The 26,638-nt window shown below is 38.0% G+C and overlaps 1 protein-coding gene across 5 annotated transcripts in view; it reads right to left on the bottom strand.

Annotated features, from left to right (window-relative positions):
- Positions 1-26,638, bottom strand: part of VGLL4 (vestigial like family member 4) — a 105,571-nt gene that overhangs the window by 4,124 nt on the left and 74,809 nt on the right. For 4 of the 5 annotated variants that reach the window (XM_058171745.1, XM_058171744.1, XM_058171746.1 and 1 more), the window contains 2 exons: positions 4,072-4,294; positions 949-1,072 (listed from right to left, as the gene is read on the bottom strand). In XM_058171745.1, the coding sequence (XP_058027728.1) occupies positions 949-1,072; positions 4,072-4,294 (347 nt within the window). Of the gene's footprint in view, positions 1-948; positions 1,073-4,071; positions 4,295-16,045; positions 16,165-26,638 lie in introns of those variants that run through there. The other variant, XM_058171748.1, reaches the window with a different exon arrangement.

The raw sequence follows: 26,638 nt of genomic DNA, 5'->3' as shown, positions 1-26,638 counted from the left end.
ACAGGCTGTTACTAAAAACTAGACTAGATTGGCCCTTGGCATAACCCCAGAGTGGCTTTTCTTTAGGAAACTCTTTGCAATTTCAGTTTCTAACTTTATTTCAGTTCCCACAAATCCATTATTATATTAACCTTTCATCTCTTTATTATCCTACGTAACTGTTTATATTGACTATTATTGAATTTAACAAAGATAAAGCTGTCTTTAAAAACGCACAATATCAAATCAATAAAAATCCAGTTATATGGATTTATACTTTACTGATTTTATTTATAGTTTTTGAATTTTATAATATGGACAAAGATTATAAATAATCTTCCATTGGACAATCTAGATTTCCGTATACCAATAAATCTTAAAAATTGTGAAGAGTTTAATGTTTTTCCTAATAAAAATAGGAAGATCTTAGCGGGAGTTCTCCTTTAATACATACAGGTAGTCCTCGAGTTACAACCATTAGTTTAGTGACTGTTCGAAGTTATAAGGACACCGAAAAAAGTGACTTAGACTGTTTTCCACACTTAACAACAGTGGCAGTATCCTCATGGTCATGTGATCAAAATTTGGATCATATTTATGGCAGTTGCAGTGTTCCGAGGTCAAGTGATCACCTGGCAAGCAAAGTCAATGGGGAAGCCAAATTCACTTAACAACCATGTTAGTGACCTAACAACTGCAGTGATTCATTTAACAGTTGCGGCAAGGAAGATGATAAAATGGGAGCAAAACTCAATAACTGTCTCACTTAGCAACAGAAATTTTGGGCTCAAGTGTGGTCATAAGTCAAGGACTACCTGTAATTACATATTTAATTCCACTGCAGTGTACTACTTCACCCTGCTTAAAAATGTTTCTATTTCTGTAATTCATTACATATATTAATAGTTACATGATGACCACATATAATAGATCTTTGGAAGGAAAATTATGGAAACGAGTGTGACTTACTGCTAGACGGCCTTCGGTAACTGGTTGGAATAGCAGCCCCACATCCACTGTGCACAACTGGACAATGAGAAAGGTTACAGTTTCGATTGCTTGCAGAGGCACATGTGATTACAGACGGACGGTTCTGAGGATAAAAGAACATGGAAATCAAAGGCAGTTCCTCCAAGAGATGCTTTTTTTTTTTTTTTTTTGTTTACATTTATACCCCGCCCTTCTCCGAAGACTCAGGGCGGCTTACAGTGTATAAGGCAATAGTCTCATTCTATTTGTATATTTTTACAAAGTCAACTTATTGCCCCCCCAACAATCTGGGTCCTCATTTTACCTACCTTATAAAGGATGGAAGGCTGAGTCAACCTTGGGCCGGGCTCGAACCTGCAGTAATTGCAGGCTACTGTGTTCTTAATAACAGGCTTTACCAGCGTGAGCTAAACCGGCCCTTAACATGGTGGTTACAATTTGTTGCCTAAGATATTCTTTCACAAGAACTTCACAAGACTGCCTGAAATAAACATAGGCACCAATTCCCATTTGAATAGGGAACAGTGAAAGTCATTTCAAATAATCTAGGTACCCGAACTAAGGGAAACTATGTGGTTCGGGAAGAAGCTCTTGGCTCTTCCAGTCATTAAAACGTTAGTAGAAAGAAGTACTTGAATCAATCTAGAAATCTGTTTGGTAGATATAACTGCTCTATTGGATTATATCATTTACTTTAGCTATGCATTACTATTTTTAAAAAATGATAATGTTTTCTTAACATACATTCCAGAATAGAATAGAATAGAATAGAATAGAATTTTATTGGCCAAGTGTGATTGGACACACAAGGAATTTGTCTTGGTGCATATGCTCTCAGTGTACATAAATTCCAGTGTACAGTGTATAGTGTTCCAGGCATCATGTAAGCCATTATATATTATTAAAAGTTGAAAAACATAGTAATATACCAAATTACATACCACAAAATAAGAAATCAGTCAATATTTAAATAGTTAATAACCAAAAGATCTTCAGTGTAATATCCAATATTACAGCCAGGGAGGAAATTATATTGAAGTACTACTAAATGATTTTTAAAATATGGCCACAAATACAATAATCATAAACAATAGTAGGAATTATCAAGCAGTCCCAAAGTCATAAGTGGAAGCCTCTCCCTTCCTCCCTTCCTTGCCTATCATCAATAAACCAACTATGCTGAGGAAATACATTATGCAGAGCAATAGCGGATGGACTGGAACATTGGATTATATTACATAACACACTAAATGGTAATATAACAGACAAAAAAGTGTTCAGGTCATATCCTAGTAAATAAAGGTTTCAGGGAAAGTACAAAAACTGGGGAAGTAAGAACACTGATTTAGCTGAGTGAGAAGCTTCTTGAATTCAAGAATTATAATTTTGAATTTAATGCTAGTTTCTAAGTGGGGAATGGTAGCTGTATGGTTGTTGTTTTTTCTAAGTCAGAAAGGAGCATGTTGAGACAAGAATTAGAAAGTCCCTACTGTCATCAGTTAGGTAAAGGTTCCCCTTGCACATATGTGCTAGTTGTTCCCAACTCTAGGGGGTGGTGCTCTTCTCCGTTTCAAAGCCGAAGAGCCAGCACTGTCTGAAGATGTCTCTGTGGTCATGTGGCTGGTATGTCTAAATGCCAAAGGCGCACGGAACGGTGTTACTTTCCCACCAATGGTGGTCCCTATTTTTCTACTTGCATTTTTTACATGCTTTTGAACTGCTAGGTTGGCAGAAGCTGAGATAAGTAATGGTAGCGTTATGTGGCACTAGAGATTCAAACCGCTGAACTGCTGACCTTTCGATCAACAAACTCAGCATCTTAGCCAGAGCCATCACGTCCCTTGTAATGAACTCAAGGTAATATTAAAAAAATAAAAATAAAAAAGCATCTTTTCCCATCTACCTGCTCCAGAATTTCTAATTAAGGGTTTCTCTTCACTCAAAGGTACTTTTTTCTTCAGAAGGCAACTGGACTGTTTTTTTCTTTCAGGAAGAAGAAAACATTTCGCTTCTCATCCAAGAAGCTTCATCAGTTCTGATGGCAGGAAAGGGAGGGGGAAATAGAAGGATAGGTACTTACAGTTGGGACTGGATGATGGGGGGGGGGATGCAAGGATAGGTTCTGATAGGATGGGTGGTGGTGAAAGGATTGTGTTTCTTTGCAATCATCTGGCTGTTAGTAGTCTGAGAGCTGTTGAGGATTTTTAGGGGTTTATCTGTGCCCTCAGGATCACCTGAATGAGGGTACAATTGATTGTGGAATCTTCTTGGAACTGCTACAAGTCCTGCACTGTAAACTGGAGACAGGTGCTGTCTTATTCCTCCCCCTCTGTTGAGGAAAGGGTATTCAATTCTAACATAGATGGATTCTTTTACCTTTCTTTCAAACCAATGGTCTGCTATCCAACTATGACCTGGATGACTGAGAATCTCCAGACCTCTCTTCACTAACAACCGATGGACCAGGAAACCTATTTCTGAACTGTTATCATTTCAATTCTTATCAAATATGGTTGCTGCGAAACACTTCAATTACTTAAAAAGGCAAGCATGTCAAAAAAACCTAACTTGGCTACAATCCTTCCTTCTCAGGTTCAAATATTTTATATAGAATTTGTTTCAATCATTCAATTTTTGAAAAATGAATTAACAATCAGAACATTAATCAATATTTAACAACTGTTAAACTTTGCTTTCTTTTTTGAAGAATGCTTTTTTGAATGCTATTTTGAAACTGGTAGATGAGAGCTTCTTTGCTTCCTTGTGAGTTTAGACAGTTGAGAAGAGGCCCTTTCCCAATGTATAGAAATATCTAATATTCCTCAGTAGTGCTTGTTTTAATAGATCACTCAAATAAATAAATATTTATTTATATAAGTTTCAAACAACCAGAGCTGCAAAATTCCATTCTGTCTCCAGTGTTTGCAGAATTGGGAGGAATTAGGAAAGTTAAAGACAATGACTCTGCAAAAACCAACCAACCAACTACACACACAAGCATATACAAAGCACACACAGAGAGAAATACAAAAACTGTACAAAAACTAAATGAAAAATAGTTGCCTAGAAATATGTATCTTAGCAAACAAAAATGCCAAGTACCTGCTGCCGTTCCACTGATGTCATTGTAGGAGTCATGCTTACAGACCGAATAACATCCATGCTGTTTTTGGTCAGTGCTAGAGGTTGCTCCATAGTTAAGCTTGGGATTGAGGAATATATATGATTAGCATGAAGGCCCATCGTTGGTGCGACAGCCCGTTCAATGGGACTACGACTCCTTTCTCTATGTTCTTTTCGGTAATCCCCATTTGCAGTCTTCATTCTAACAGAAAAACAAACAAATAAACAAATATGTTAGTGATATACATTTAATTCAAGGAATACACTCCAAAGACCAGTTTATAGCTAGTGTTCGACTTAACACCAGTGACTTAAGAGACCCATCTGGAGTTAAACTATTTCCCCACCCCAAAACTATTTATGACCTGGTTTCAAAATTATGGCCTCTGCAGTCTTCCCATGATCAGTCACTCTTACACCTCAGGGATGCTGCAGCACCCCCTTTCCAATCTATCTTTCCTCCTCCACCATCCCACCCACTGGATCCTGGCAAGTTTTGGGACATGCTTTCCCCCAGGTCCTGCAGTCCTGCCTCTGCAGCAAATACAGATGACTAGTTTCAGATGTCCTGGGACCATTTTTAGCGAACAATTTTTCCTATCATCTTAATCCAACATTTTATACAGCACATATTTTATGCCTCCCTATTATGAACAAACATCATTTCCTCATACTGATTGTTAACTGGTAACAATCAACATAGATTAATTTTAAATTTAAGCTACATTTTATTACGAATTTAGGAACAGACTCTTTCTCATAATAAAATTTAGAAGAGGGGACAGAATGATCATTCATACAATTTGCAGATGACATCATTTTAGAAGAAAGGTTCAAGATCCAGAAATATTTTGACAAACTAGAACACTGGACCCTATCCAAGAACATGCAATTTAGGAGTAAACCAACAAAAATCAACACAGGTGTAGAATAGGAGGCACGTGGCTCAACAGCAATAATTGTGAGAGATCTAGGAGTCTTAGATGACAGCCAATTAAATTATAAGTCAACAATGCAGTCCTAGTTGTTATCAACAGAGAGATAGCATCACAGTCATGTGAAGTGTTAGTGCTGCTTTGGTAAGACCATATTTGGAATACTGCATCCAGTTTTGGTCACCATAATACAAAAAAGATGTTGAGGCTAGAAAAAGTACAGAGAACAACAACAAAGACGATTAGGGAGCTGGAGGCTAAAACATATAAAGAACCGTTGCAGGAATTGGGTATGTCTGGTCTAATGAAGAGAAGGACTAGGGCAGGGGTGTCCAAACTTGGTCCCTTTAAGACTTTTGGACTTCAACTCCCAGAGTTCCTCAGCCAGCTTTGCTGGCTGAGGGACTCTGGGAGTTGAAGTCCAAAAGTCTTAAAGGGACCAAGTTTGGACACCCCTGGACTAGGGTGACAATGACAGCAGTCCTCCAATATTCAAAAGGCTGTGACAGAAAAGAGAGGGTCAACCTATTCTTCAAAGCACTTGACAGCAGGACAATTAGTAACCGATGGAAGCTTATCAAACAAAGATCCAACTTATAGAAGGAGAAATTTCCTAACAATGAGAACAATTAATCAGCACAACGGTTTCCCTCCAGAAGTTGTGGGTGCTCCATCACTGGAGGTTTTTAAGAACTGGACAGCCGTTTGTCTGGAATGGCATAGGGTCTCCTACTTGAGTAGGGGATTGGACTAGAAGACTTCCAAAGTCTCTTCCAATTTGGTTAGTCTGTATTCTGTATACGCTAAATCACCTGTCAAACTTGTGGCACTTTTTAGTGATGATAGGATGAAGCCTGATCTAATTAGATATGTGGCGACAGGTGATATGGGGAAGAAAAATTATTTTACTGCTATATAACAGCCTGGAAAAACATGAAGACAGGTAGCTGCTTATATAACAACAACCACTATAAACTTTATCACAATTTCAGGCATCACTCTTCTTGGGGTTTCTTTTGTCATCTTCTCCGTATTCATATGAAGATTTCAGTTTAAGCACATGGGATGAAGGAATGTAGCATGCAAAAAGAATGCAAAGCTCCACACAGCAACAATTCCATATTTATGCAGAAAATGCTAGCTTACCACTATGTACATCAGTGTGAAAGTGAGTATGGTGTAATGGTTAAAACAAAAAAACAACAACTATGGAGGTTACTGTAAAAATTCAGACTACAACAAAGCATTTGAAAGAGTGCCTCATAATATTCTCTGTCCGCCCCCCCCCCCCCCGGAAAAATAAATAAAGTATAGATTAGCTAATACTACTATAAAATGGACTCATGGTTGGCTGAATGACTGTATCCAAAAAGTACTCATTAATGGTACTACTTCAGCTTAGAGAAAACATCAAATGGAGTGCCACAGGGCTCAGTCTTGAGCCTGGGCCATTTCAATGTTTTATCAATAACTGCAATGAAAATATTGAGATTTTTTGCAGATTTGCAGATATTTCAAAACTGGGAAATGAGAAAAGATACCTAAGCAGGCTTGAGAAGTCAGCAGAAATGAATAGCTGAAGACAGTAAGAGTTATTGACAACAATAAATCATCTCTGGGCAAGATGGATGGCACATAAATTAAACAAACAGACAGACAAATAGATAAATGAGAATGGCCTTGAGGGATAGGAGGAAGAGCTGTTTCCAAGGTAATGGTCAGATAAAAGAGGTCTGAGCCTGGGCCAGGAATGAAATGTGAGTAAACAACTCAGACAAGCATCTCTTTAGTTCACACAAAGATAAATGGAGAGCACTTTCATATTTGCAAGATTCTGTTACTAAAGTTTTAGAATAAAAATAGTACTGACCATTCATGGTATTGATTTCCTAATCTGGTTTATTTTGCAGGGTTGACAAAAGCTCTAGGATATCCTGCATTAAAGAAGGGCTATATCAGACAATCCCTAAGGTCCCTTTCAACTCTTAAGAATCTAAAAAATTCCAAGTGGTAGATTAAAGGTGGGGAAATCCATCTGAAGTCTCAATCTTAAAACTCACTGAGATCTTGGACCAGTTGCTCTCTCTCAGCCCAACTAGCTTCTAATGGGGATATGAAGATAAAATGAAGGGAGAAGAACCTTGTGTAAGTCATTATGAGCTCCAGAAGAAAGGTGAGATATAAACCAAATAAATTCAAATTTCAAACTGCTGTAGTTAGAACATGTGAAAAGGCTCAGATTATTCTTGCAACAGGATCTACCACATCTAGTTGCCAATATTAAAGCATTAATGGAATAGGGATGTTGCCAACTGAATAAAATTCAAATACTTCAATGAGGAGAGCTGCTGTACTTATTTCTTCAGATATATTCATTTAGCAGTTTTGCTTATCCTCAGTGAAATATAACTTTTTCACAGTGGCATTAATTACACATTGCATTGAAATAAAAATAAAAGCTTTGTTTACAAATTGTTGATGCATTTAACATATGATCTTGGAAATACAGGCAATGCCTTAGAAAAAACATGAGTCATGTAAAAACAAACTTTCTAATTTGCTGACTTCAACAAGCTAATAGAAGACAATGTTTAATGTTGTGTGTGTATGTCTGTGGTACCGTCAATTATAATTCTGCCTTCTGCTGTGTAAAATGAATTGTAGTCTTCTATGTACTGAAAAGTCTTCTCTCCCTATTCCAAAATTAAAGTTTTAGAGACATCTAAAATGCAAGAAAAAAAATTAAGGGATTTATGATGAGTTACAAGGGATAACTAGGAACTGCACTGTACTTAAAGAAGTTAAGCTAAAGCAGTGCTTCTCAAATAGTGGGGCGTGCCCCCCAGGGGGGGCGCGAGGCTCCGTAAAGGGGGCGCGTTTGACCTCGTGAAAAATGTTTTCTTCTTCCTAGGGGGGGCATGACAGAAAATAATTGAGAAGCACTGAGCTAAAGAAAGTTTTTTGTGCGCGTATCAACATAATGTCTATCTATGAGACTATTTTTAGATACATGTGTTTCCCTTTTTATCTCAGCTCAAAATAAAATGTATCACTTTACTTGCTCTGTGAATTTAACATACATTTCCTGATTTTAGTCTTTCTAAACCACTTATGAGTTGTAACACAACTGACTGAATGAACATCATACCAGTTATATGTCATGAACTTGTTCCCTTGAATTAGATTATAAAGCAGTAGATAGCAAATCTTCGTGTACAAATGAACACAGCTTCTCTTCAGTCTGACACAGCTTAAATATTTTATTTCTCCTATATTCAAGACAGAGAATTATTTTTTCATTGTTCTCCACAGTGAATCATATCTAGGCCCAAACATCATGTGTTGAAATGGACATACCAAAACCCCACTCATCTGGATTGTAAGATCTGTACTTCAGGATATTTCCTTCTTTTTAATTGAAAGCAATACTTCGAGCCCATGCATTGAACAGTTCGAATAGTAGTTATAACACAGTATCCTTAAACAATTCTTGTTTTACAGAGCTCTTAATTGTCCTGTCTCTGTTTACTGGAACAGAGCAGTGGTAATTCACACCCATCCTGGAGAAATAACTTAAGTGTGCCAACTGTTCCAGGAAAAATGGAAAAAGAGAGTGAGAAAGAGGGCCCCCCAAAGGGGACAGTTTCCTTATGCTCTTTTCTAGTGCACAACTCCTTTAGAAACAGCCAAAAAGGCGCTGCTAAAAAACAAAGCAAAAACAAACCTAACATCCTGCAATGTCTTTTTATAGAACTTATATTCAGGTTGGTCTGATTTTAAAATATACATCTCATAAAAAGTTAACTGAGGCAATGGCAATAAGTGTACTTGGAAAAACCACAGATGCATGGAAGTTTACTTCCTTAGCCTCCAGTTCCTACATCACCATTACCTAATTCATTCAGATTTTTTTTCCTGCTCACCAATTTACAATTCTTGTTCAACAGCTAATATTGTGAAATATCTGAAAGTAATTTTTATTCTCTTCTTCGAATGCCCAAAAAGATAGTTTGTGTGTGTGGATGTGGGTGTGTGTAATCTTTTGTTTAATTAAAAACCTTAATTTCACATTTGATGAAACCAGCACCAACAGCATTTTAAATAAAATGCTTTGGTGGACAGTTCTACAACATGAGTTATTTTTACATTTCCTCTAAGGGTGAGTTTATTCCTTAATAAGCACTAAAAAAATTCATGTTCAAAGCTCAAACAATGGTCGATTACAAGGTATTTCCAGAAGTAAGTGTTGAGGTTTCCAACTTTCTGAATAAAATTGAATTAAATAATTAAATAACATACCTGAACTCCCAAAAACTAGATCACCACTATATGGCAGCACAGAGGTACAGAAAACTATCTGTTGTCATTTAGTGTCCATCCAAATTTGTATCACCCCAAACTGATCAGTCTAAATAGAAGCCTGAACAGACCGAACACTCAATTATACAATCTCCGTTCTCAATGGTCAGTTGCAATTCGCTTAAAATTTATTTCTAGTTTTCAAATAAAAGTGTGGTGGATGCAAATTATCTTGACACTGTCAAACAGAAAATCTTTGATTTGATTTGCCAAATAAGTAACAGACATTACATTTTCATGTGATGGGTATTATAAGACAAAAAGCCATGGTTTTATTTTTGTTTGTAAAAGCTATTATTATTTGAATGCAGCCAAAGGTTGTTTTTTTTCCTTCGACCACTAAAGAAAACTTTTTTACCTTTACTAAATATTATTTTAAAATTAGCTGTTATGTTACAAACCAATATAAGGAAGTAAAATGCCTCTTCTAAAACTGGAAAAACATATGGTTAGATCTTATAGGAAACATAGAAATCAATGGAATTTTAAGAAAGACTAACTTGTTATTTATGTCACTGTCACTTGTATACTTTAGGTAAGCAAGGCTAATATTGTACTGATATTGGTACAAAACTATCATTTCACTGACTTTATTTCATAAAACATCCCATGTTTCTTAATGTGAAAAATAAACAATATCCAACCCAGTATCTAGAAAAAAAAAAGTCTGTATAGATGGAGAAACTTTTTACATACAGAAAACTGCAATTGTGATTTAAATTAAGATGATCTTTTTCAATAACATGATTTATATAAATAGCTGAAGAAATAACTTGATTTGTTTATATGTATACTTGTTATGAAAAGTCCACCTACTTAATAATCCAATAATCCAATAGTATTTGAAACAGTAATTTAAAAGAACTCCAGCAGCTGAGCTGTGAATAATCCATTCCCAGAAAAATACCCTATCAGAGCAAAGGTATTATTTTCTATAATATACCCAACTTACAGACCAGTATTTTCTTCAAATAGTGGAAAAAGAACCAAAAACAGGTGCACTGAAAAATGCTCCAAATAACTGGGATTGATTCTTCAATATTTTAGTCACCAGACATACTGAGTAAAGAATGGCTTAAGTTACACCTAGTTGCAGGAGTGTCTGCAAAACTACAGAGGTCAGAGTGATGCAAACAATGCTGTTGGCACATTTACAAGGGTAAAGTTTGTGGCACAATGCTACAACGCATCATCTTCCTGACAAAAGAAATGAAAATCTGTTGATAATGCTTATTTACTTTTTATTTTGTGAGATTTTATATTCTGATACCGGTTGTGCTGCCAAATTACAGACATTACTACTTTTAAGATAAAAATGCAATGTAGTTACAAAGGCTTACTGGAAGTCAATAGCCGTTTTTACAGTACTACACAAAATTACATTTTTCTTATCTCACTCCTTAATTTCCATTAATGTGCCATGAATGCAGATATGCATGGTTCAACAGGTGAATCATTTTGTAGAAAAATCAGCAAGGTTTAAATAAGTTAAAAATTACAATATGCAACTATAGAAAGCTCTTTATTTCTAAGATATCATTAAACTATGCCTAGTTGCTTTCTGCTGTAAGTGGGTAGTATTATATATACACTCAATGTTTTTACAAGCTATGTATTTAAAGGCATGCAGACACATTTAAAATACTCCTAGAGAAGGCTATTGAAGGATAATTATTTCATTCTTGTCCATGGTTTGACACAACCAAAAATATTTTGGTTATTTAAGCTAAGGAACTCTCCCTTTATTAACCATGAAGTAAAAGATATATTAGTCTAGTTTTGGAGAAAAATCGTACCATACTTAAACGTCAAATTTCACGCAATATTACAAAGAGAAACATAATATATCTGAAGCTCTAACTTGGTATGCCTAATTTAATAGAAGATTGAAGAATTCAAATGAAGAACGGCAGACTGAAGAATGGCATTCATAAACAATATCTTTTCCTTCATGGTCTAAAGCTGTCAACATCCTACAAGATGTGGGATGCTATCAACACATCTCTCTGTCAGCAATGAATACATCTGAACCACACATCAGTTTAGGGTTTAAGATGGTGATATTCTTATAAGCACCATATGATTCATTTTTATTAAGGCAGCAGGATAACTACCCAGTAATAAATCTAGAAAACAGCACTTCAAAAATCTTTCCAATCAGTTAAATAGATTCATTCCCTGCAGTTGTTATCTTGAGAAATTGTTTTAAATTTTTCAAAAACTTTTTGTCCCATGCTACTACACCTTAAGGCGGCCATTTAACATACAACATCACTGAAATGCTAACAATTCTTCCCAAATCCCTCCCTCCATTTTCCCCATGAAGTTTTAAGTACAAATTGAGAATTATTCCATGCCATACTGTGACTACATTTTTACTGAAGCAGGCTCATTGTATCAAATCAAGACTTAAGAATTTACCAGAATTTACCATTACTGCCCCCTGAAATCAAATAATAATCTGCCCTCCTTCACGCAGAACAAAATACGAGCGTTGCCCTAGCTCAGCTCCAGCACGCATCGGCTAGCTGATTTTCGGGCCTTCCCGTCCCACTGGAAGTCGGGAAACAGGCCATTTCCAGCCTCCTGAGGGCCTCGGGGGGAGGGGAGAGGTGGTTTTGGCCCTTCCCAGGCTCCTAGAAAGCCTCTGGAGCCTGGAGAGAACAAAAAACGAGCCTTCCGGTCCCACCAGAAATCGGGAACAGGCCATTTCTGGCCTCCGGAGGCCAAGGCTGTTTTCGCCCTCCCCAGACTCCTAGAAAGCCTCTGGAGCCGGGGGAGGGAGAAAAATGGGCCAACCAGGCCCACCGAGCCATCGTGTGCCAAAAGCAGGGGGAGCACGGAGGGGCGTGTGCGCATGTGCAGGGCACATTGAATTATGGGTGTGGGCACACGTGCATGCGATCCCCCCACACGCTTCCTGCTTTTGACACACAACAGCAAAAAGGTTAGCCATCACTGTCCTAGAGGCCTAAGTCCTTCACTGCTCTGACTGAGATCAGCCATGAGTACCCAGCACAGATGGCTTATATTTATGATGTTCCAAAGAGCACCTTTATTATATATATTGGGCTACTAGCACCTATTTGCGAGACCGGTGTAGTTTTTCCATACTTAAGTAGAAAAATGTACAATGACAGTCATCCACATATTTGAATCATGCAACTTTTAGCATTGTATTAAGAAGCATCTGTTGCAATAAAGGTTCCCTTATCAATTTGCCCATTCAACTACCACCAATAGCATATAACACATCCAAGGGGAGTAAAAAAAAAACAGGATGTAGTTGCTACAGAAGACACATCCTTTCTACTACAACATTTTAAAAAAAGATATTTTGGGAACCTGTGTTGATCATAACAAATAGAAGTCCTGACAAAGTGAGATAAACAAAAAAGGAGCATACTGTGATATTATGAAAGATATATACAAGGATAGAAGGGCAAGGATCACAGATGTGAAAAAGAAAGGTTTTAATCGTAAGCCAAAGGGTCTTTAGGGAACAAAAGGCAGCCTCGGGCAACAAAATAAACATCATGTGTGTTTGGGAGGGGAAGATCTGGATTCAACTGCACTTAACCACATAGACACCCACTGAGGCCCCTTTCCTCCAAGCTGTAAGCAGAAGCCCAGGGTCTGAATTGATGTTGTTGTGTCATCTGAATGCACAGCAATGGTTTCTACCAAATGGAACAAGCCAGAAAGGGAAAGCCATCGTTTATTTTAAGGTCAATTCTAACTGTCCTTTCTGTGTTGTATTTTGATACAAGAATCTCAACTTAAAACAAATACCTAGTTTGTAACCCTACTTCCAGAGTATAGGCCTTAAGGATGTCCATCCAAAGTGCAGGCACTGTGGGCCCTATATTGTAGTGATGGCAAATATTTTTGCTGTTGCGTGCCAAAAGTGGAGGGAGCGCAGGTGTTCGCGCACGTGTGTGCCCACACCCATAATTTAATGTGCCCCGCCTCCCTGCTTTTGGCACACAATGGTGGGCCCTGTAGGCCCGTTTCTCCCCCTCCCCAGGCTGCAGAGCCTTTTGGAGCCTGGGGAAGGCGAAAATGGCCTTCCCCACCCATGTGGAGGCCGAAATGGCCCATTTCCCAACTTCCGGTGGGACCGGAAGTGTCATTTTTCGCCTTCCCAGGCTCTTCCCCAAGGAAAACGGCCTTCCCCAAGGCCTGAAAATCAGCTGGCCGGCATGCACATATGCGTTGAAGCTGAGCTAGGGCAACGCTCACGGGCCCACAGATATGGCTCCGTGTGCAACTTGTGGTCTTCAGCTCCCAGAATTCTCTAGCCAAGCATGTTAGGAGTTGAAGTTGTAGTCCACATATCCTAAGTTGAGAAATTGTTCTAGGGATGTCAGTAGAAGGAAGCTACCTAAATAGAAAGAAGTAATGGGCAAGGGAAAAGAAGCCTTCCTCTATCATTATTTAACATTTAGGGAACATTTGGAGGATATTTGTAGCTCAGGGTTGAAATGAGGGGTCCTTGGTGCTCTCTGAGCTTGCTTGTTTTCTTGCAGGCATTTCGTTACCCAAACTAAATAACATCATCAGTGCTAGTCAAGACACCAGAATATAAACTGACAGCAAACAGCATTCCTTACGAGCACTGACGATGTTACTTAGTTAGGGTAATGAAACGTCTTCAAGAAAATAAGCAAGCTCAGAGAGCACCAAGGACCCCTCTAGAAAATCTGCATGGATTTAACTTTGTTAAATTTAAAAGGCCACCCAACTCCACAGAGCCTCTGGGTGGCATACAACATTAAAAACAGAAAGAAGCAATAAAAAGAAAAGATTCATGTCCTGAATAAGAAACATTCAAACAAATAAACAAACAAAAAGATTATAAGAACCACATCACGCATGTTAAACCAAGGGCCCAGGAAAAACCCAAGTTCTCAGAGGCTTTTTAAAGAGCATCAAGGTGGGTCCTATGCATGGGGGGGGGATCCTATTTCTGAGGGCAAATACTGTAACATGGTTTGCTTCTGTCCAATCAGATGACAGTGTTTGATGGGTGGGACTCAGAGTAAGCTCACTTTTGTTTTTTTACATGTGCAATTCTGAAGGATTTGTGAAAGAACTCATACTGTAAATTCCATAAAAACCTTAAAAGTGATAGCATGTCTCTTCCCAGGGTGTAATCGGTCATATACATATATAGCTCTCTCCGTCTACAGAAGAAAAGTCAGCTGTTGCTGAACTAATAAAAATAACAAATGAAATTAAATTCTGTGTTTGGAACACAACAATGGAACTATACAGCTGCAATACTTGATTCCGTATAGCATTAGCAGCTATGCAATCTTTGCAAATATAAAATAATTACATTTTTTCCTAAACAAATTAGTATACTCATGTTTTATTTGAGGTCGACCAACAAGAAAGAAACACTGAAGAGAAGAAGTTTTCTCTAACATGGTGTTGCTAATTTATTCCACTCTGAGGCAGCAATAAAAAGTTATTCAAAATCCCACAAAGGGAAGTGGGCAAATACAGAAAATAATAAATTTTACTCATATGAAATATTTTGTTAAAAAACACGTTTCTCACAATCACTTAGTTCCATGTTTTCAGTTGGGGAATTCTGGAAGTTGAAGCCCACACTTGACTTCAGTGAGCAGTGCAGTGGCAGAAGAAAAGGGCCGCTCTCTGTATCTCAAATTTGATATGACCTCTTGACGACACTGCATTTGCTTCTCAATTGTTTAAATGGGTTTGTACAAATTCTTCCGAAGTCTGCTTTTGATTATTCTCAACTTAGCCCAATATACTAAAGTGTCAAAATAAACTTCTTTTCCTAGTACTGATCTCATGTTGCAGACTTGTATTTTCGTATTCTCTTTACATTCAACAATTCAGAGGGGCCTTATCCAGGGCTTTAAAGCCCCTTAAAGAGAATGAATAAAGCCCCCACACCATCCAAGCTACTTCCTCCACCCAGATAAGATCCCCACCCACATGGAACATCAGATGTACAGTCATGTTTGAAGTGTGGTTTGGGGGAGGCGTGTGACGGCCCAGGAGAGCTATATGCATTGCAGGGCCAAGCCGTGTATTCCAAACGGGGAAAACATTTGTAGCCATGCTGAAACCATCAGAGGGATGAACTTCTGGGCAGGACGAGTAGTATGTGAATCTGTTCAAAAGACCACACAGCTTCTCACCCTAGCCTGAAAAATGCAGAATTACATGCTCAAGCTGGTCACATGGCAATAACAACACTGCCTTGCCAGCTGAGCCAATCAGAAAAAAACAACCACGATTTGTGTATTTTGAATCAGGCAAAAACAACAACAACAACACAACAACAACTGCAAGCTTGATTTTGCTGCTCAAAAGTGGCTCTCCGTGTCCTGGTTTTTCCTTTCAGGGGCAGAGGAAGGTAACTAAAGGTGCTGGAAAAATGAAGCTGGTATATATTTGGGAAGAAAAACAGGACTGCCTCCCCTATGCTCCTTCCTCTCCCCCCCCTCCCACATTAGTAGGCTACTGATCCACTCTTACACTTCTTTGTACAACACTTAAGAGTTTAAATGAATTGCAGCTGAAAATATGGCACTGCCATCTGGTTTTAAACAGCAAGATCTAGTTTGAAAAACAAAGAGGGTGAAAAAAGAGCCCCCCCCTTTCTTTTTTGTACTAACCTCACTTTAATCATTGCCAAAGAGCATGAAGACAGCCCTGCGTCCTCCCACAAGAAAGCCTTGGGCCTCACAAACTTGGCAAGGTCTCTCCCACACAAACAGCTCAGCAGGCAGAAGGCCCTGTCAGAATAAGAGCCCCTGCCTTTCTCTCTCTCTCTCTCTCTCTCTCTCTCTTAAGCTGCACATAAGCAGGCGGGCAAAGCCAGGGAGGATGGGCACCGTCCTTTTGTAGTGGTGGCTCTTCCTTTTCTTTTCCGGAGCAAGGATAGCTGAAGGGAGTCTCCCTCCAAGGCAGTCAAGCGGGCTCTCTCTTTCCCAGGGAAAAAGAAAACTCTGCACTGCCTCCTGCCATAGAGACCGATTAGCTAGTGGCTAAGATATGATGAATAGGGGAAGGAGAGAGGGAGGGAGGGAGAGAGAGAGAGACAGAGAGAGAGATGGCAATTTGGCCCTCTGCCTAGAGTGGCCACGTGACTTTTTCTTCCCATTCTTTTCAATTGCCCTGCAAGGTTTGCCTGCTGTTTTTTTTAAAAGCTCACATTCACTGCAAGTGCGCACTTTTTAACAGGCAACAAAATGTACGACTACCTTTGGACAATACAACATACCATACATAAGCTGGTCTGTCTGATCCTTTGTGATTACAGTAACTTGGCACTGTATTGTCAGCATATATTCAGCAAAAAAGGCCTATGACATCTTTACAAAGCTTTTGTATTCCTTTCACAGAAAAAGCTAGCATAGCCACAGTTCTGGAAATGTTCTGAATTCATATATAATTTCAATTCAAATGCCAACTTAAACACCATATCCATTTTCCAGCTGAAAATTACAGTGGCATCTTTTTTTAGGGAGGGAGGGAAGGGAAGGGAAGGGAAGAGGGAGAGGGGAAGGGAAGAGTGAGGGAGGGAAGGGAAGGGAAGAGGGAAGGGGGGAAGGAAGGAAGGAAGGAAGGAAGGAAGGAAGGAAGGAAGGAAGGAAGGAAGGAAGGAAGGAAGGAAAACTATATTGTACTTTCAGAAAAGGAAGCAACGCCCTTTTCAAGGCAATATTTCTTTCTCTTGAAAAGGCTAATATAAACAACAAAACCTATAAAAATAATATTATTAAAGTAAATTGAAAAAATTGGGATGAGTATTCATCTTAGGCATTACATCCCCTAGACACAACCCTTGAGTGGGAGGCAAATTTATTGGATGACCCTTAGATATCAGGGAAGGTACAGAAATCTCTGGTCATAATGTGGGCTTTTACATTCCAACTATGACAGCCCTAATCTTGCTGAGAACATGTCTTCCAGCATGGATTAATGTAATACAGCACTGATTAAAAAAACAAGTTAAAGACACTGCTCGCTTAGCTATAACTCCAAGAAGAGCTAACGTACACAGTTGCAATCTATATTAAGCAGGATCAATTTGCATGTAAGTTACCAAGTTGGTTGCTACCAAACAGTCCTCCCCAGGCTTCACTGCAAAATAAATTTATTGTACATAAGGGAACAATCACTTACACTGCTTTTTTTTTAACCAGAACAACACTGTAATCCTCATTTTATGGCCACGATTGGGACCAGAACTTCCAGTACTAAGCAACAGCTAGGTGACTCATCACATGACCAGCTTCTTTTTATGACTTTTTCTGCTATAGCCACTAAAAAAATAACATGGTCATTAAGTGAATTGAGTTTCTCCCATTGACACTTGCTTGTCAGCTGGAAAGGTTGCAAATGGCAATCCTGCAACCCCAGGAAGCTGCAACCATTGTAAACACGTGTCAGTTGCTAGGCATCTAAATTGCAATTCCATGACCTTGGGGATGCTACAATGGGGACAAGTGTCAGGACAAACCCACAAATCGCTCTTCAGTACTATCTGAACTTTGAACAGTTGCTAAATGAATGATTCTAAATCGAGGACTATCTGTATAGTTGTGGGAATTTCTGTAAAAATAAGAAAATGGCATAAACCGGTAGTAAATCAATACAAACTGACCTAGGGAAGACACTCTGCAGCCATAAGCTTAATAAATAACACTGTACAGGTAGCACCTAATTCAGTATTATGTCTATTTTCCTGAATTGTTTCTATATTGTTTCTAGAATTGTTGTCTTTCAATGTCCTCAGAGAATAATCAGCCTGAATAGCATTTGGAAGAATAATTGTTCTCATCTGATGCCCATTTTTCAAAATATGTATTTATCTGTTTTATATCAAATCTGATATATTCTTGCAAAATCTTAGGGAAATAGCCAGTTTGGTCTAGTGGTTAAGGCACCAGGCTAGAAACCAGGAGACTGTGAGTTCTAGTATTCCACCTTAGGCATGAAAGCTGGGTGATTTTGGGTTGATCACTCTCACAGCACAACCCACCTCACAGGGTTGCTGTTGATGGGAAAACAGGAGGAAGAAGGAGTATTATATGTTTGCCACCTTTATTCACTTTATAAGGTGGGCTAAAACTAATAAAAATCTAATAAACTAAATAATGTCAACAGGATTGAAAGGTCCTATCCAGTCATTTGTACGAACAGAGGAAGGTAAATATGTTTCACACATTATACATTTCCCTGAAAAGATAGGGATTCCAGCAGAGTAGAAATAGTAATAGTAATAGAAAAGAAAAATGGCAAGGCAAAGCATTATGTGAGTATGTAAAAAAAGAAATTAGCAGGCAAAGCACATAACAAGAAGACCTGGCAAGGGCTAAGTGCAGGAAAGTTGAAGAAAATGACAGAGGTGCTACCGGTAATTCTGGCTGCGCAAAACCAAGCCTTAAGAACAAATGCATACAAAGCCAGAAATGAGAAGGCAGATGGTGCAGCTCAGCAGAGGTGGGAGGGGGGGAGGGATTTTTGCTACCGGTCCTCTGAACCTGCAGCTGCCATCGCTACCGGATCGCGCGAGCCGGTCTGAACTGGGAGCATTTCACCCCTGCTATGAATCCCTTTCAAAATGTACTGTTTCTGTGAGATCAAACTGAACATTTAGATTTTAAATAGCAGGTAGTCCTCAACTTACAACAGTTTATTTAATGACTGTTCAAAGTTAACAGTGGCATTGGAAAAAGTGACTTATAACTGTTTTTCAGACTTATGACTGTTGCATAACCTTCATGGTCAAATTGACCATGATCAAAACTCAGACATTTAGCAAATTGACTCATATTTAGGATGATTGCAGTATCCAGGAGTCATGTGAACCCTTTTGCAAATTTCTGACAAGCAAAGTCAAAGCCAAATTCACTTAACAAATATGTTACCAGCATAATAACTGCAGTGATACACTCAACAATTATGGCAAGAAAGGTCGTAAAATGAGTGTCTCTCTTAGCAACAGAAATTTTAGGCCATTGTGGCCCTAAGTTGAGGACTACTTGTTCACATCTCTGTTTAGCTGATCTCCCCAAATCTATCTCATTATCTTAATAATTAGATTTTCCCCTATGTTTTAGTATATATGCAGACTTATAAAAAAAAAAACTACTTTAGATCAAACTCAGCAACTCCTTTCCAAGTAGTTTGTTTGGCCACAGTATGGAAGTGATTTGCTTTCTTCTAGGATGGCTTTTTTCAACATCCAAATCTATCTTACAGCTCTGAGATTTCTTCCTGGCTTCCCATCCAACTATTAATCATATCCAAACCTGCTTAGCTTTCAAGACCAACAAAGGTACAGATGTATTGCCTCTGAATTTTAATTTCAGATGGACTTATTAAAGGATAGAACTGCTAATATTGATCAGAAAATCCAACTATTGTAATAAAGAATCAAAACTACTTGGAGAAATTTATAGCACTATGAAAACCACCCTTGCCTTGAATATATCAATAACTGGCAGTTTTAAAAAGAATCAATGGTAGCATTTTTGTGTGAGGAGCATGTAGTAGGTTATAATATTATAAAAGAAAATCAAATCATTTATAGTCTGGGAAGAAACCTTACTCAACTAAAAGCAAATGTACGAATTCATTCCAAATACTGATTTTATAGCCATTGTCTATAGCAACTGTGTCCATAACATTCTAATTCTCAAGAGGACAACTCTCTGGTAAATGGTACATCTGTAAAACTCCAGGAAACATCTGGGAAATAGCTGAACAAAAGTTAACAAATTTAAAACTTTTCCTCCAGTCACAAAATCTAAACTAAAATTTTAAAAGAAATTACTTAGCTAAGGCCCTGTACTTATAGGACAAGGGTGGGCAATTAATTTTCCCAAGGAGTCACTTGAGAAACTGGGTCTGTTGTAAAGGGCCGAACCAACAGAACCAACACATTACTGTGAAGGTGTGCAAGTACACACACACATACACATACGTAAATTAAAAAAAAAAAGCAGTCAACTTCAAAATAAAAGCAATGGAGTTGTATTGTGTGCATTTACATTTGATTTCTAATTTCCAGTTAACCTCATGAAGGCCAGACAGGGACAGCCAGAGAACCAGATGTGGCCCCAGGGCTGCAAAATGCCCAGGTATGTGATGTGATTCTGCTTAGCTTCACCTGCTGTTTGTTAGGAAGCTTGTGATCCACTTACAAGTCTGTTCAGGTACCTGTAGCTGGTTGAGCTTAGTTAGAAGAGTGTATGGAATGATGGTATTGAATGCTGAGCTAAAATCTACAAAGAGTTGTTGATGAATTATGAATCTCAACATCTGGAAGAGGGGACCTCAAACTATGGCCTGTGGGCTGCATATGGCCCACCGAAGCTATTAATCTGGCCTGCGCAGGACCATGAGGCTGCCCCACCCACATCACCCTGCCCACCCGTTGGCCCCCACCCTTAGGCCGAGTGCAGGACTTACCTTTGCGAGCCCCGTGGGCTGGAACTGGAAAGTAAGGCCAACATTTTTGGCCTGCAGAAAGTTTCTGGAAGTGGGGGAGGTGAAAAATGGGGCATGCAGATACCCTGGGAGGCCAAAAACCAGCCTATTTTAACCCGTTTTTGGCCTGCAGAGAGGTTCTGGAGGCGGGGGAGGTGAAAAACCAGAGTTACTTTACAGTGAGATCGGTGGCAAATAAATTGAATAAAATGAAATGAAGTAAAATAAAACAAAATATAGTCCCAAGGCTGATGGCATTGATCCTGCATATACTTTTACAACTACACTCAAAAGTTCAGAAAGTTCTTTGCTATGACAGTAGTTGCCAGTGGCAAGAACAGTTAGACAGAAGCACCTAGATCAGGACTGTCAAGCTCCCAGCATATGGATGCTGGCTGGATGCATCACACGCTGGCCACGTTCACGCCCAGTTTAGCGAAGTGGAAAAAAGTCCCGATATGTCACATGACGCTGCCATGACGATGTGAGTTTGACACCCCTGACCTAGATGTAATCTCTTTCTTCTTCTTTTACATCTACTCTGCAATTCCAGGAGTGACTGGCCTAAGAATATTAAATTGAGGTTTATGGTTAAGCCAAGATTTTTCTTCCAAATCCACCAACATTTCACTTCTACTCTTAGCTTAGTTGAAGGCATTTTTAAAAATGTTGTATGCATCTATCTCCATCTGTTTAAAACATCTGCCTTCTTTTTAAACAATATGGGGTCCATAGAAGACCCACAATGAGTAAACTGCAAGTTTGGCTGTCATTTAAATTAAGTTCTTCTCATATCACAGTTCCAATAGAAAAACTGTAATTGGTGAAATAATATTATTCCACTGAGCAGCTCAGTATTTGTGAAATTTTTTCCCTTTCTTACATGCTTGTTCAAGGAGATTCAGATTTCCCTGGCAGAATATAATCCATAGTTGAGACAGTTATGACATCCATGCTGTTCCACTTCCCTTCTGTTGCCTAAGAAGCAGACTTTGAGGGTTATTTGTGACTTGATTTCCGTTGACTCATTAAAAGTATATGTGAAAGGAAATTCAGGAAATCTGTCCTTCCTGCATAACAATATATGTTTCATTACCAATTAAGCTTATGAAGAAATGATGAGGAAAGTCACGACTACAAAATTAATATTAAAGCCAACTCTATTGTATAATCTTTCCACCCCTGAAAAAAAAAAGTTCCCTTTTCATATTCTTTTTCAGGAGGTGAAACTGCACAAGGAAGGAATTTTGTATATAATGTCTAAATGAAAAACTTCCTAGGCCTTTGAAACTGGCTGAAATACTGACTGTCAGGCAGATGAAGTCATGCAAAACAGATGCTGATGCCCCAAGTAAAGTTGCACCAACTGAATTTCTGCCTGTCATCCATTTGAGACTTCTTGGCCCTCTGCCCCTAGAAGGAAATTAGTATTACCTTTGTTGATGAAACAAAAGATTGAAGTAGGGTAAAAGGCAAAGCAGCAACAGTAGACACAGCAGTTTTAAGTTAAAAGAAATAAAACGACGGAAAGAAATTTTCAGTCACAGTCAGCTATATTAATGGTGATAAAAGCAGAGGTTTGGGTGAGGAACTGATCTAATGTATCTTCAAGGAAACAGTTTTCAATTACAGGATTACAGGAAACTTTGCACTTTCTGCTCACCCATCATACCACAAACAAGGATACATATGCTGTCACGGCGGAGACAACACAACTTTTCCATATTTGGGGAAAAATGAAAAACTGATTTGTAGATGTATAAAAGCAGATTCAAAGAAAACCATCGTAGCAACAGGTAAAATAAATGCTTTTCAGGAAAAAAACCAGGCAAAACATCAATTTAATGTGGTAAATTATATATTTCCATCTAGAAAAATTAACATACTAATAATCTATAGTTGTATGATGATATCCTTAAAATATTTCCAATACGTGATAAGGAACAAAAAAATGAAGGGAAAACAAGTTCTACAATGTTATTTGAAGAGATTAATGATCAATATTGCTAAAAATAAAAGAAAGGAATGTAAAATGGGTTAATTTGATCAAGACTAAAATAGATATGTTGCTATTTCTGGCAACCCTTAATGGACTTTTGCTGACCAGGACTGAATGTCAAGATTGTAAGGATCTATATATAGATAGGAGATGAGATATGGGATGAAGGGGCTTTTGTTGTATTTTAAGAACAGGTGATTAGTTGTTAAAATTGTTCACATTTGCTGTGACAAAGGGGAATTCTTCTTTAAATATTTCTTTTATTCTGCTATATTTATCTATCTCGTTTTCTATCTATTTTCTGCACTACATTTTTATTTTTGTAGTTTGTATTCACTTTTATTTATTTAGTTATACTTAATATATTATTATGTTTAAGAATTCTAATAAAATAAAAATAAAAAGAATACATATGTGATGCCCTAACTTCTTACTAACCTTATTATGAATTATCACAGAGAACATGAATATAGTTATGCATTTACTGATTTAAATACTGTGCATAGTACTTTATTTTTTTTCCTTGCATACATGTATCTATTATATAATAGACAAATGTATGGTATAAACGTAAGGACTTAAACAGTTAAATTAAATATTGTAATTGAATAGTTTGCTTTTAATTTCACTGCTGTATTAAAAAGCAAATCAGTAGATGTGTTCATTATATTCACAGTATACACTGAGAAGAGGGTAAATTTTATATATACCAAATCCAAGTGCCATCTTCCCAAGGACCCTTTATTTTACTACTGTAGGACATGGTTGGCAACCGGGTGCCTTCCAGATGTTTTGGGCTTGGACCCCCATGAATGCCAGTCAGATTGGCAAAGAAAGGGATTGAAGGAGCTGTAGTACAAAATGTGTATAGGAATCAAGTTACTTCACTTGCACTTAGCTATGAATAGGACTGGGGGATAAACAAGGTAGAAAGTATATGCTATTCAATCCACTTAACTGGCAAGCAAAGGAACTGTATACACAATTCATTCATTAGATATAAACTCCTGCCCTACATAATCTCTATAAGAACAATGGAAAAGAGTGTGTGTGCCAATTTTTCAACATTTCTGAAGCCAAGAGGATTGTAAGATTAAATTTTTTTTATCATGGACACATATTCAGAATAAAACATAAAATTCCTAATTGAATCATTAGTTAAGAACAGTTTAATTAACAAAACAGCAATTTTGAAATATATTCAACATCAATTAAGTGACAGGTCTTTTCAAGTTTTTCTCATTAAGAAAATGCATTTCGCCAAATCTCCAGCTTTCAAACTGAGGCCAGAGGAATATATTTGTGAAGCCATGTGCTCATATTGATTATGTTAAGGGCCTCATAAGCTAAACGCTTTATTCTCAAATAAAGAAAATATTTAAAAATATGCTTACCATTTCCACGATTAAGGAAATTATGATTTTCTGACAAGGGTAGATTTCTTTTAATAGTGCAATGTCCAGATTAAGCCTCTATATTGTGTCCAATGCACCATATTGAAACCAGACCTCATTAAAATATAGCCTATGCTTCTTTTGTCTTCATAAATGCAAATTTTGGAGGTTTATATCTCATATCTCATTATATTGATCATCAATTGTGTTGTAAATGTTGTACCTTGATGAACGTATCTTTTCTTTTATGTACACTGAGAGCATATGCACCAAGACAAATTCCTTGTGTGTCCAATCACACTTGGCCAATAAAATTCTATTCTATTCTATTCTATTCTATTCTATTTTCTTAATAGTCTTGATGAAAAATATCAAGAGATGTTGTTTGGCTGCAAAAAGTATGTAACTCTTTGCTTCCAAAAGTTATGTACCACTTTGCTTAGTAGAATTTGGAGTTTTGCAGCCTATAGCCCTAATAATAAAAACAATTTCATAACAGTAGACTTTTAAGTCAGTTCTACTGGAGTAACCAGGAGTAAACATTTAAGCACATAAAACAACAGAACAGTACTTGATTTTGTCACTTTATTAAACTACTGTTTTGTGTTCATTACCTTAACAGCATTCCAAGAGCCTTGTTCAGAATACAGCCATTCCAAATTTCCAATTAACTATCCTTTGTAATACAGTGTAACATTAGGGAAACTATGTCATGATCCATTTATGTCTGAAAATATGTCAGACTTTTAAGTCAGATCATTGCTAAATCTTCTCCACAAAAAAAATCTACAAGAAATTGCTACAAAAGTTTCATATACATTAAAATCTTGGTACCAATAAAAAGGATTCAGAATGTTTTACGATAAAATTACATAGATATTTAAATACTGCTTTGACACAATCATTATGATTAATAAATCTCATTATTGATAATTTGTAGCCAATAATTTTCTACTGCAAACCAAGTGGATAAGCTAGGAGGTAGATAAATTCAGACTGGGACAACTCGCTGCGGCCAACTTACCACAGCAAACTCACCATGACCAACTCCCACGGGATAACTTACCATGGCCAACTCACTGTGAGACAACTCGCCACAGGACAATTTAACAATTTAATTATTTAAAATAAATAAAAAAATATTTTAATTTTTGTCATTCATGTTTTGTTCTGCCCCTCCTTTTGCATCCTTTAATGATTCTATTCCACCATTTCTTTGATATTAGTGTAACTCTTGTCCCACAGTGAGTTGTTCCATGTTGAGTTGGCCATGGCAAGTTCTCCTCTGGCGAGTTGGCCGCAGCAAGCTCGTCATGGCAAGTTGGCTGTGGTGAGTTGGCCATGATGAGTTGGCCGCAAAGAGCTGGCTGTGGCGAGTTGTCATAGACCCGATAAATTCATATGAATACATAAAAGCATGCGAACAATATAATCCAATAAACTAAACTAAAAAGGTCCTATTTAAAAGTTTTAAAAAATGAAGTAATATTGTTATTATTACATTTGCTGTTGTTGTTTGTCTATTTCTTAACCAAAAATGACCTGAGGAAGCTCAGCATAGAAGACTTTTAAAGCAGGAATTATGCCTCCTGTGAAAAGGCTGATGTCAGCTATTAAGAGCTCCCTCTAAGGATAAAGGAAGCCTTGTTTTCAGCTAAACTATGAAAAGGAGAAAATACCTCTGATCTAACAAATGAAAAATGCATACAATATAAGTCAGGCCCGAGACCTCAGTTTAAACTTTAAGAGACAACACATAATTAGCATTCCACTGGCACAGCAACATCCAGATACTTTCAACCTAAAATAAACTGGACCAGATGTATAAAACTGCAAAGACATTCTGCAATTAAAGAGGGAGTTGCAGGGGTGAAATGCTCTCGGTTTGGACTGGATCGCCCGATCCGGTACTGATGGCGGCGGGTGGTTCAGAGAACCGGTAGCAAAAATCTCTGCCCCCCTCCCCCACCCCAGCTGAGCTGCACAATCATCAGGTTTTTGTTTTTTACTTTTAAAAGCATTTTTTCTTCCGCCGAAAAAATGCTTTTAAAAGTAAAAAAAAAAAGCCTCTGATGATCGCCCGTCTCATCAGCGGGTGCAATTCAAGGTGTTAGTGATCACCTTCAAAGCGCTCCATGGCTTAGGACCGGGATATCTATGAGACCGCCTTCTGCCACCGATAGCCTCCCAACGACCTGTGCGCTCCCACAGAGTGGGCCTGCTCCGGGTGCCATCATCCAAACAATGTCGGTTGGTGGCCCCCAGGGGGAGAGCCTTCTCTGTGGCAGCACCGGCCCTTTGGAACGAGTTACCTCTGGGGTTACGCCAACTCCCTGACCTCCAAACCTTCAAGCGGGAATTGAAGACTCTATTAT

This window comes from Ahaetulla prasina, chromosome 2, assembly GCF_028640845.1.
Source record: "Ahaetulla prasina isolate Xishuangbanna chromosome 2, ASM2864084v1, whole genome shotgun sequence".
NCBI lineage: Eukaryota > Metazoa > Chordata > Lepidosauria > Squamata > Colubridae > Ahaetulla > Ahaetulla prasina.
Note: the sequence above shows the minus strand (reverse complement) of the source record. Positions and strands in the feature narration are given on the sequence as shown.